At 39.8% G+C, this 13,112-nt stretch overlaps 2 protein-coding genes across 3 annotated transcripts in view; both read left to right on the forward strand.

Annotated features, from left to right (window-relative positions):
- ankrd11 (ankyrin repeat domain 11) overlaps positions 1–4,115 on the forward strand; it is a 121,732-nt gene extending 117,617 nt beyond the window's left edge. For both annotated transcript variants that reach the window (XM_046032017.1, XM_046032018.1), the window contains exon 14: positions 1–4,115. This exon is cut by the window's left edge and continues 467 nt beyond it. The gene's annotated coding sequence lies outside the window, so the exon portion shown is untranslated.
- A 1,138-nt stretch (positions 4,116–5,253) lies between these two features.
- On the forward strand, positions 5,254–13,083 carry slc22a31 (solute carrier family 22 member 31). Its single transcript, XM_046032943.1, has 3 exons — positions 5,254–5,791; positions 11,927–12,030; positions 12,739–13,083. The coding sequence occupies exons 1-3, from the start codon at positions 5,360–5,362 to the stop codon at positions 12,971–12,973; spliced, it is 771 nt and encodes a 256-aa protein (XP_045888899.1). The 5' UTR covers positions 5,254–5,359; the 3' UTR covers positions 12,974–13,083.
- Positions 13,084–13,112: the final 29 nt, after the last annotated feature.

A 13,112-nucleotide genomic window follows, 5' to 3' on the forward strand; every position in this document is an offset into this window, starting at 1 on the left:
AGAAACAGTTTTTGCTTTGAGGCTCTGACATCGGAACACAACTCCTCAGTGTTCAGTTATGGTGAGACAGGGGACAGAGATATATTTTCTGAGTTCGTTTTCAGCCCCTGCTTTAATAGGCCCACTACCACCACTGGGAGGTGGTCTCAGAGAAGAGCTCTCCCAACAGCGTGGTGCCTGTCCTGAGGGAGGACTGAGGAGAAGCCTCCCCTGTTGACCCAGTGCTCCTGGTGGACCTGGGGAACCTAGACAGCTGACCCAGAGGAAGTCAATGGAGCCATGGTGCATCATGTGGATCTTCAATGTTTGTCTACAGCAAAAAAAAGCTGGGATGGACAGACCAGGAAGCTAGAAACCAGCCTTTGATGGTTTTGAGGCTATAAGACCGTATACCCAGTTGGATGCCCTCTCTGTTCACACTGCACCAGGCACTGGCTAAACAGTAGTGCAACAGAGCCTGCAGCAGGTTGGAATACAGCAGAGGGTTAGCGATGTGTGTGCACGTCAGGGCCTAGCGTCTGAGAGGTAGAGACTGACCCTGCAGCCTCTCAGCCTGGCTAAACAGAGGAGGACAGGCATGGATCTCTGAGGACAGACCGGAGTGCTCCTCAGTCACCCTGCTTGCTTCAACACAAACACATCAGACCGCCATGGACTGCAAAAAACACCACAGGACAACCAGAAGAAACAAACGTAACGAATGTTGAGATTCAAATAGACTATTGAGAAATTGTGGTTTGGCGGAAAGAAATATTGTTTTTGTCTATTTCTTTACTTGGGCATTTCATTGTTTCTGAGGAAGTGACTTGAAACACTACAGAGCCAATATTAGTTTAATGGAAAAAAACAAAAGAAAAATGAAAAAAAGTTGTATTCCGTAAATTATGTACAGTTTTTATATTCGTTAACCAATGTATTCTTGCTGCCTTCTAGATAATTTATTTTGCCACACATTACTGCACAGTTGTAAATAACCTATGTACTGTAATATCACTCAGTTAAGTGTAAAGAAAAAACATAAAAGAAATAAAAAGTATCTTTTAATGTACAGTTCACTTTTGGGCAGCACTTTCCCCCCCCCTACCCCCCTTCATATCCATGGGCCAAAATGTGTACACGATTCTGTCAGTATTTGAAAGACTCCAGTGCACAGTCGTATGATCCCATCTCTAGTTTCAGTCCAGGGTTAAGTAAGACAACTCAACCTGGACATGGATAACCACAACTTACAAATAGCTGACAGAGAACACTTCTGGATTTACCTGGCCTCCCACAGGCCAGCCACCATATAGTCCCCTCAGATGTAGCAGAATAGTTAAGGATTTATTTAAAGAATAGACAGAGGATTATTATTCATTGCTTTACTACACAATTATATCTGAACAAATTCGAACCAAGAAAATGCCTTTTTCAGTGAAAAAAAATGTACTCATTGTTGGGCAAAGTCACATAGTTATATATGGGTGGGATGAAAGCTAGAGAGATGTCATTCACAAGCAAAACCATCATGTAAATGTAGAATGGTTTAAATTTAATTTTCAGTGTTTTTAGTTTTTACAAAAATTTGGACTGAAATCATTTCTAATGATCACAAAACATCCTTGTCTAAAACCAAAAGGACACAGGTCTTTCAGCACTTCAGCACATAGTCTGTTCTCCCAGCTTGACTGAAGAGTTGTAACAGCCACTGAGAGGTTTCGTTATATACTGACTCTTAATATTGTTTTGTCAGTCTGTCTGCCCCTTTGTCCAATGTTGGAGAGCAGCTTATTTTCTAGGTGCTGTTCCAACTTAACTCACTGGGTGGTGCCAGTGTGTCCGAAAACTCCAGAACCTTATTTGGCTCTGCATGGTACCTGTGGCCTTTCACTTGAAGGGGTGTTTTTAAATATATTAAAATTTTATTACAGCCTTTAGGGAGTTCAGTACCCTTTATAGGATTCCAGTAACACACCTAAATCAGTTTGGTAGGCAAAGAAATTATAATGGGCTTAAAACCTTAGCTCCAGTCACATCAGCCTTCTAAATTTTTTATCAACGTTTAATCTTCTTGGGGGGTTGGCTAGAGTTGTCAGGGATTTTAAATGTTAGGTTGCTTCCTCATATTTTGTGTTGGCATTTGCCATAATGGTGTTCTTGTGTCAGGCCCAAGCAGACAGTTACGAGACCTAAATCTTTTCGGAATGAACCAAAAAGCAGACAGATGTTAACAAAACCAGTGGAGGGGAAAGAAATAGCTTATTGCTGAATAGAAATTTTTTTTTTTAAATCGTCAAATCCCGTTGATTTGTGGTGACTTGTGTTGATTCTCTATTTTTAGTGGGTCTCGGTCTTGAAAAGCTTTCCCGACCTACCACACAGGCGGCCTGGCCCGTCTGTGTTTGAGAGCTGCTCATGTTTCCTGATGGCAATATTATCTGAAACTTTTAAGTTATTTACACACTGTCAGTCAGTATAGCTGTGTATGGTATGTCTAGTCAAGTGCAATGGTTGTTGCTATTACACTGTGCAGACAAGGTGGCTAGATGTAGAGTCCTCTGTATTTTTTGAGAGATACACACATCCTGGTTGGTATACATACATATTTGGATACAAATAGCCAGAAATTTGTTTTTTAAACCCCTGTTTGTCGTTTTATTTTCCTTGTTGGTTTCTTAGACCGTTTTGGGGAGGTGGGTTATGGGTCTCTTTTGTTCACAGATTCCTTGTGTGTCTTTTTTTAGCTCAGCCTATGTAGTTCTGAATGTTGTTGTGTTTATCTTAGGGTTTTTTTTTTTTGTTCCTGTACAAAGCATAAACACCAGTGGCATGTCAATCACGTTGCTTATCGAGCAGAATGTATACCGTTACTATGCCCTGACTGACCACACCCTCTCGCTATTGTTTACATGACATCAAGTGTGTTTCCGTTTCATGCGTCATCTGTTTTAACGGTTTAAGCCCTGCCTTTGTTTTTACTTCTGTAATCAATTTGAACCACAAAGGCTTGAAATGGTGATGGTTGACACAACTGACAGGCGATTTCTCCCCGAGTCCGCGGTACACCGCTGCACAGAGCAATAGCCTAAACACATCCATCCGCGTCGATTCTCTGATGTGAATATTCAACTAACAAAAAGAGCGAATCCTGGATAAATTGAATACAGACACAAACACGCATCAGTCCTCATGCACAGTGGAGCACTTGGCCATGGTGATACAGATGCTAGCCTGACACCACCTCAGTCAGCAACATATTACCTCTACTCTCCTCACATTCACTCATATTTGTTTATTTTAGATTTGTTATTTGTTGTTTTTTCTTACTGGACATAAATATACATAATTGCTATTTTTTCATTCTATAGAATCACGATTTCAAGCCTTTTTTTTCTAGTTTTCATTTGTTGATTATTTTTTGTTTTGTTGATTTTTCTTTTTTTTTAATTAAAACCCAGACTGTAGCTATTTCTTTGTTCCTTTTTTAGAGTGGGAAATGACTAATAAAAAGCATGGAGAACTACTCTTTAAATGGTGAGAAATAACCTATTTATTATCTTTTTGTTTTTCTGACACCTGTGGTATGTTTTGAGTTGAAGTTGGTCTCCGCTGTGTAAATTTTCCTCCTTGTAATGCGTGAAAGAGACATACTGTACATAGCTCTGTAAATAAAACCTCCCAGGACGTTTTGCACCCTCCTCTTTGTACTAGTCTGAAAAATTGCGTAGAATGTGGGGTTCTAACAGCAACGAGCTGCGTGCGCTTGCTGCAGGTGATTATGATGTAACAATGTAACATTTTTTTATTTGTACAATGTAGTTTGTGTACATATTGTTGGAGCAGCTAAGAGGGCGGGAATATATGAGGGGGTTGTCGATGCTATTGTCAGTGCTGTAACAGAAATCCAGTACTTTCACCTCTAGCTGTTGTTAATTTCCTGCAAAAAATAAAGAAAAAAAGGCATAAAAAATTAAAAATGTGAAAAACTGAAAATGAGAATGGATGGGGGAAAAAAAGACTAAAACTCAAAAGTAAAAATTCAAAATTGTTATTTTCTACAGTTGCATGTACAGAGAGCGCGAGAACTGCTGTTGTTCCTCAGAGATTATGTTCGTTAATAAAATTTTGAAATATTATCAGCCATTCTGTGGTTCTTGATTTTGATGTTTGTCTGTATTATGATTGTGTGCAACTGTGACATAAAGTTGCCATTGATCATTTCTGATAGACATAAATATATATATATACTCATAAACAAAACAAATAGGCTGTATTTGAAAATATAATTTTTAATAATGAATATAAATAATACCATTTATATAAATATAATGACCAACCAAACTCTTATGGTGGTCTTTCTGTAGTCAAAGAGATGCATTTCTATTGATAGCAGGATGAGGTAATGTGTGTGGTGTCAGAAAACAATGTGAGCAAAAGATGTTTCACAATCTGAATATTTGAAATGCCTTCCCTGACATGACTGCCAGATTTGGTTCTTCTGGTAATCTCTTTTTATCAAACCTATTAATGGGTTTGACTGCAATGAACATTATAAACTGCACGATCACTAAGCAGAAAAACCTGTTTGTGTTATGTGTTGTCATTATTCACAACAGTTCCTTGTAACTTTTATTTTACTGTTGTTTACTACAAGTCACCTGCTGAACCAGAGAAAGGACACATTAGTGCAAAGCATTCCTAGAGCCTGAGTTAGACTAGACAGTGTTGCACATGAAGCTCAGTTTAGTCATCACAAGGAGCACTACTTAGCCTGTGAAAAACACTAGATACCCCCTATGACATCATCAGGGTTTTATCATGTTGGCTTGATGCAACAACAGAAAGTGAATTTTCAACTGGAGGTGTGGGGATTGAAACTAGTGGCCCCTGGGGGAAAGGGGAGATTTAAAAAATATGCTGTTGAATTGCATTGTGGTCAATGTAGGAAACAGCTTTTTTTTAAAGTTGACTCATACTAGAGACTGTGAAAGTCAGCATATCTCATATATCTTGGTGAAATATCTGTTTAACAACTGGGACTTTAGACTTGAGTTATAAACAGTTGAAAGTTTAACTTTTCTTTTCTTTTAAATTTCTGATGTCAAAATTTTTTTTATCAATTTTTATCAAACAGTGTTTTTGTGATTCTTGACGTCTGTTATCTTACACTGTATCTTACCCAGAACTCTGCTGACTGTGTTGTCGCGGGTGACTCGGGTGAAATTATTCACTGAAGCAGCCAAGCAGGTGTCTCATAGGTCTGAAGCCACCACAGAGACCTCCGCCCTCTACTCCTCTGCCTTCCCAGCCTCCTCAGCGCGCGCTATAACCTACCTGCAGCTGCGTCGCACGGCTGTCGAGCGTGCGCACTCACTGTGCCATGGCCACGGAACCATCTGTTACGGAAAACACTCGTCTTCAAATGGATTATGAGACGAAGATTTTCCCTCATACCGGCGGCTATGGACGCTACAACCGAATCGTGGTCGTGTTCAGCTGGTTCCCCAACTTCGCGGTCATGCTGAATCTATTTAGCGACGTTTTTTACACTTCAATCCCGGACTCGTACCACTGCAAACCCGACCCACAGCTTCTGCCCTCAACTTTCCTCCTCAGCAACTTCACCAGACAGGGATACCTCAACCTTACCATCCCCTGGGTGAACGGCTCTGGTCTCAGCCACTGTGAACTTTTTAAGTACCCAGCCAACACATCGGACTTTTCTGAAAAGGTGCCAAGGGAGAGGGTTTCCTGCACCAAAGGGTGGGAGTTCATCCATGTAGCGGGGCTCCAGAGCAACTTTGTCACTGAGGTAAGAGGCAATTTAGCCTGCAGGTCATCATTCAGGTCTGTATGGGTGTCTGGCTTAACTTTGGATATCTTAAAGGAGTTAGACACAGGGACGAAGTGAAAGACAATTTTTAGTTTATCCACATTTCTAGGTTGATATAACGCTGAGTACCCACTGCATTGCGTTCAAAAACAGCTTATACCCCATGACTAACTAGAGTTGGTTACTGTCACAAGATCTCTGACACTAGAGAAACTTTTTCCTTGGACTCTTAGCTTTGCTCAATGACACTTTTTGGCTTTGCTTCAAAATGGTGGTGCTGAACTGGATTTGTTCCAGATTCTGCTCAGTAAAAGCAGTTTATCTCTGCTGGCAGCTTGGCTAGTGTGGTCATGAAGATGGCTGTTCACAGCATTCAGTCAATATTTGATCAGGTTGAACAGTTAAAACCTTGTTTTGCTCAGTCTTTTTCACTCTTAACTTATCTGCTGTCTGGTACTTCTCATAGATAAACGGTCAAGCAGGCCGCAGACATATGACTAATTCTTAGACCTTATACTATACCATTTTTTTTATATATATATATATATATATATATATATATATATATATCTGTAGTAATGACTTTGTGGATGAGCATATGAAAAGACAAAAAGATCTCTTTTTGACGCTTAGTGCATGTGTGATTTCCAAGCTGTATATGTCTCTTGTAACAGCACCTGAACACAGATGATAGGTTTCGGTGTGATTGCATCTTGTTGTGCAACTCCAAGTAAAATAAGCAGCAGGAACTTGTTTATCTTTTGGACTTCAGCTATTCAAGGATCCATCCCAGTCTGCAAATATTGATTAAAGAGTTCCAACAAAAATATTTCCCAGTGTGACAAACGTGCACTCTACAGCTGCGTCCTTGCAGTATTTTGTAACGCATATTAAAACAACATCGGATAATTTAAACAGTCTCTAAACCAAAGTTGTGGGTGTTACAAGCTTCGGTGAAGAGCAGGGGCTGACGAGCAGGACAAAGTCATTATGGGTAATTACCCCTCAACAAGAAGCATTTTTCTCCTGTTCCCCCCTGGCAAACACTGGGAAGTCAGAGGCCTCCATGTTCCTTCCTGAGACCCTGAACACCTCCTTCACCAGCAACAACTTCCTCTGTCCATGACGCCATTCGCTGCAACAAAGGAAAACTTTAATAAAGGAAAAATTTAATCGAGTACAATAGTCCTCATCACAATGAAATATACAGGCAGGTCAAAATAACAGAAACCCCTTAGAGTACAGTAGTCCTGCAGTGAACTGGTAAAGCTCAGTTTGTTGTTTTTTGGCAGTTACATTTGAACTTTGAATATGCAACAACTAAAGCACAAGAATAGTTGGCGTTATAAGGCCCTAAAGATGGGTCTTGCTTTTTTACCTGACGCCCTGTCACCATCCAACACCCTCATATTGTGCTTATGGTATTTCTAAATTAAGTTGTGTTAAAAATAACCAAGCAGCAAACATGACAGCATGGAATATTCTAGCATAGGGATACTCCATGCAATGCATACCAAGGTGTTGAGGAGCAATCGGGGTTCGAAGAGGTCTTGTGGCCTTCATAAGGTACTAGAGTTTTGACCTCTTCAGACTTTTTTCCCATGCAGCACAAAGATGTGCTAGAAATCCCTGCTCTGATTTAATAAGTCCAATCTTTCATGTTTGCTTCAGGCTCCTGTTACAAATTAATCTAAGGTCATTAATCAGTGTTCTGCGTAATGACTCGTGTATTTTTGATTTACTGTAAAGTAGTCGCTGCACGAATTTCTGGTGTTGCAAACACTGTAAAACTACTGTGTATTATGTGACAAGGAGAATGTCTCAAAAATCATGGCATGGGGAAAACAGCCAAGTGCAGCAATGTTCACAAATGGACCATCACCACCTTAGCGTTAGGTAACGGTATGATACCCAAGTTCCAAACATTTTAACATATATTAACAGTTTTTTTTATACAAACCCCTTTTTAGTAAACAAAACAAGTCAAACTTCTCATTATTTTAAATATTATATAACATCAGCGGTACAGTTATACCAATAACAAATAATAAGAACAAGTTCAAACCAGAGCAAGAATTTAAGCATTTAATGTTGTATTTTGATACTTGATCATTTTTTTTAAATTTGTCCTACAGGCACATTTCCATCAGTGCCAAAAATATTTTGAGGTTTGTGTCCCAGCCTTAATTCCACTTAGGTTTTGTGGATGTGCACGCAACTATTCTTGCAAATTGTATCCCAAAGCAAATACAAACTAGAGCCTCAAACCTGACCGTTCTATTGAAATTGTCAAAGAAAAACATTGTATTAGCATATTAAGATATTCTGCAGGGATGTCGTGTTTTATTCGCTCTATATGTGAAGATTTTATATTTTAAGTGTTCACCTTTTATTGAATCCATACAGTAATTAATTTTGATACGTTTGATCTCAAACATTGTAGCCATGTGGATCTGTCAAATGCTCGCTGTCATTATAAACCTCAACTACACACAGAGCACATAGTAGATGAAACAAGGAAAAGGAAGGGAAGGGAGTGGAGAAGAATTTTCTTACAGGCAGCAACTGGTACTAACCAGGCGTAGAGCTGCGGGCACGCTCTTCTTTGAGCACTGCTTTGTTCTAATGTAATAACACTGTCAGCAGACATCTTAACTCAATTTGGAACGACATGATCTACATTCCTGCTTCCTCACAGAAATCTCTGTTTGTTACTTGACTGGTAGCCTGCTATTCTCTGCATGTCAAATTACAATGATGCAGCATACTGGCACAATTTGTTCATATCCTTTTTAAGCTGTTGATTATACAAATCATGTTTTTCAAGAAATTGAGTTATCGACATATGTATAATTTCTACACTTCACTCAAATTTGGGGTGTGCTTTACATATACTGCAAATCACATGTACTTTACTGCCATCGATTTTCCATCCATTTCAGGCAGCCATTGGTTTAAAGGGTGGCAGTCAACTCCAGAGACTTGAAACAGGGTTAAATGAGGTCATCCAACCAAAATCAGATGAAAAATTAAATACCTGGAAAAACAATTGTTGTTTTCAAGGAAGCTGTGATATCAGATTTTGAGTGTCACCTGCCGGAAAGCAGTGCATTCTCAGCCATCAAAGCAGCTTTTTTTTTATTTTTATTTAAAAAGGCCACTAAATATTCACTGCAATGGCTTATCTATCTCAACCAGGTTTCAGAAATTATTTGACAAATTCACTGAAACTTATCACTGCCTGAAACATGAGAAATCTCAAATATTACTCTGTGCTTTATAAAACGATTTGAGGTCCAAGCATATTTGGATGGTTGTTTCTCATTTAATTGATAAGAAGAAAAACTCTTGCTTTCCTATGAAATAGTGGTCGTCGCTATATGCTGATGCTCTATCAGTGGAGATATATTTCACATGACTACATTTGACTAAATTTGCTTTGTATCATTGAAACAGATTGACTTATCGATTAATGAAGATCAGTGAAGTCTGCAGATGATCCTAACTAAGTTGAGGGATAATTGGCCCGCTGGTTTCTGATGATAGCAAAAACAGGATTTTGAGAAAATTGAGAATAAAGTCGCACTTAATTGGAGAAGACCAGATGCAGATGGCTTGAGAGATTAAAATGATGAAAGAATTTGGACTCTAAGCCAAGCTGTTTGAGATCATTACAACCCACCTGTCAATTTTATCTCAGTTTTTGCAGCACATACACAGTGGAAAGAAAGAAGGAGAAATAATGAGAACAAAAACAGTGTCAGTGCTGGAGCCCCTAAAAAAACACTATTATAATGATTTAACCTTTTTAATAAGTGAAAGGAAAGCGCACACAGTCTTGCTGGTTGGTATGCTGATGCTTGCTAACCAACATTTTCATTTACAGTATCTCCCAAAAGTTAGTACACCCCTCACATTTTTGTAAATATTTGATTATATATTTTCATGTGACAACACTGAAGAAATGACACTTTGCTGCAATGTAAAGTAGTGAGTGTACAGCTTGTATAACAGTGTAAATCTGCTGTCCCCTCAAAATAACACAACACAATCCATTAATGTCTAAACCGCTGGCAACAAAAGTGAGTACACCGCTAAGTGAAAATGTCCAAATTGAGCCCTAAGTGTCATTATTTTGTGTGGCCACCATTATTTTCCAGCACTGTCTTAACCTTCTTGGGCATGGAGTTCACCAAGCTTCACAGGTTGCCACTGGAGTCCTCCTCCACTCTTCCATGATGACATCACAGAGCTGGGGCCGGTTTCACAAAGATAGACTTTGACTATGGCTTAGATATAGTAGATAGTCTTCAGATAGACCTCTAAATCAGACCGTTGCACAAAGCTCTGAAGAATCTCACTATCTTAAGTAGGACTACACTTCTGGGTAAAATAAGACATTTTTCAAAACAACAAAAATGGAGGATTGAGTAGGCGAATCAGCCACTCAGTGCAGTTTACCCCAGCGGAAAAAATGTGTTTGCGGAAGCAGTATAATAGTTATAGGGACATTTTACTTGGAAATTTAGCAGAGTGTGGTTAAAAAAAAAAAGCTTGATTTTGAAAACAACTACCGTTGAACAGAGCGTCAAAGATACAGAAAAGATATATAATATATAAGAGGAAATATCCTAAAACGGGAGGAGGCAGGGCCTATGAGCAAATTTTAAACTAGTCTAACACTTATAGACCAGTCTAAAATAGCGTTGTGAAACCGGCCCTTGGTGGATTTTGATGGAGACCTCGCGCTCCTCCACCTTTCATTTGAGGATGCCCCACAGATGCTCAATAAGTGTTCAGTTCTGGAGACATGCTTGGCCAGTCCATCACCTTTACCCTCAGCTTCTTTAGCAAGGTAGTGGTCGTGTTGGAGGTATGTTTTGGTTCGTTATCATGTTGGAATACTGCCCTGCAGCCCAGTGTCTGAAGGGTGGGGATCATGCTCTGTGTCAGTATGCCACAGTACATGTTGCCGTCTGGTTGCCGCCACAAACGCTTGAAATCATCTGAACCAAATAAGTTTATCTTGGTCTCATCAGACCGCAGGACGTGGTTCTAGTAATCCATGTCCTTAGTCTGCTTGTCTTCAGCAAACTGTTTGCGGGCTTTCTTGTGCATCATCTTTATTCTTGTGCTTCCGTCTGGGACCACAGCCATGCAGACCAATTTGATGCAGTGTGCAGCATATGGTCTGAACACTGACAGACTGGGTCAGCATGGATGGTTCCATGTAGGCCCGAAAATGACGTCAAAACCCTGTGAGATGTAACCATATTGCTTACATTATAAACTCTCAATGAATCTAAAACAACTATTCGGCCATCAGTGACGCTGCGTTGGTGTTTGGCAGGTGAGCCTCGTAGGTGGGCTGATTAAACGGTGATGATCCGAGTCAGACAAACACACTGAACCAGAAGACTTTTGCTGGTGCAGCTACTAGAATTTACGGTGTTTCTGCCATTGCTCTACGTAATTAAACCACGGTTTTGCTTCGCAATCATGTGCAGTAGACGCTGGTGTCAGCAGGAAGTAGCCCTGTAGTAGTATTTTATTGGTTCAAAACTGGCTTCACTGCTCTCCATTCAAAGCAGCGGGGTGGCTTAGTCCAGTGATGTACTGTCTGTGGTGATTACACAAAATTTAACACATCTGCTCCCCATTCACACCTGAGACCTTGTAACACTAACGAGTCACATGACACTAGGGAGGGAAAATGGAAAATTGGGCCCAATTTGGACATTTTCACTTAGCGGTGTACTCACTTTTGTTGCAGCAGTTTTGACATTAATGGCTGTGTGATGTGTTATTTTGAGGGGACAGCAGATTTACACTGTTATACAAGCTGTACACTCGCTACTTTACATTGTAGCAAAGTGTCATTTCTTCAGTGTTGTCACATGAAAAGTTATAATCAAATATTTACAAAAGTGTGAGGGGTGTTCTCACTTTTGTAAGATACTGTAAACCTCATAAAATGTTCTTCAGCAATTTGTCTTTTTTAAACCTAATTAAATTGCAGTGCTCTCTATTCTAAATGCCTTTTTTGTCCAAGTTAATTTTGAGTTTAGTTTTGGTCTGAGAATGTGCCAATGTACTTCTTTGTCTTCCTTGCAGTGGAACCTGGTTTGCAGTGACTACTGGAAAATCCCTTTGCAGCATATCTGCTTCATGACAGGATGGATTCTGGGATACATCTTCCTTGGTACATTGTGTGACTGGTAAGTAATCATTTTTTATATGGAAACCCACAATGGTCAATATTAAGACAATAAAAAAGACATGAGGACGTTAATAAACAATAAATTGTGGAAACTTTCAGCCCCCTGCCTCTCTTTAGCTAGCAAACACAACAACTGCTGTCTGTCTGCTTGAGTTAATTAACCAACTAGATGCTGCTGCTGTTCATAAACACAGTAACTCAACCATTGTAGCTTTTAAGTGTCCTGATGCTACCTACCTATCTGTCTAACAAGCTAGGCTAGCTTATGAGCTATTATTAGCATTAGCTAGCTCCTCTTGGCTAAAGTGACCACAGAGAAAGACATCATCTTTAGAATCAAAACGCTGCCAAGGTAACTCTAAATTTACCAGCTAGCATTTGCTGCTGCCTTTAACTATCTTCACAACCTAGCTAGCTAGCCAGCTAGGTAGGTAGCATGTGCAGCCTTGTTATGCTAAATAAATAAGCAGGTGTTGTATATGTATGTTACTGGATTTATTTACAGTAGCAGCTAGATATCATAAACTCAGAATTTCATTGTTGTTGCTCTAGCAAACAGGAGCTAACTTGCTAAATCTTGTTGCAGTTGTTCAGATTGCTAGTTTAAGAGGCAGGAGGCATTTTTCCATAATTGTCCATAATTTCACTTACTGTATGTACTTGATTGAAAGATGATAGCAATGTTACTGTGCACGTGTGTTTTTAGGTTGGGTCGTCGGCGCTGTTTCGTCCTCTCCATCAGTCTGTCCAGTCTATTAGGGGTGGCCGTGTGTTTGTCCAACAGTGCGGTGGTGTTTCTGCTGCTGCGCCTCTCTCAGGGCTCCATGCTCGCTGGGGTATTTGTATCCTCGTACATTGCTCGTGAGTATCCTGCACGCGCATTTAAGCATTGTCCCACTTATCCAACGGTTATGTTTCCTGCAGCCTTATTCAGTAAGTGACTTCTCTGGTAGATTTTAAAAATAACAACCTCCGCTTCCTCACGCACAGCGACTCACTTCTGTTGTTTATTTTAGAGAACACTTTTGGATCCTGCATTTTGTTGGCTGGCACTGTGTTTATGCAGATGTTTAGTTTTTA

This window comes from Micropterus dolomieu, linkage group LG20 (genome assembly GCF_021292245.1).
Source record: "Micropterus dolomieu isolate WLL.071019.BEF.003 ecotype Adirondacks linkage group LG20, ASM2129224v1, whole genome shotgun sequence".
Taxonomy (NCBI): domain Eukaryota; kingdom Metazoa; phylum Chordata; class Actinopteri; order Centrarchiformes; family Centrarchidae; genus Micropterus; species Micropterus dolomieu.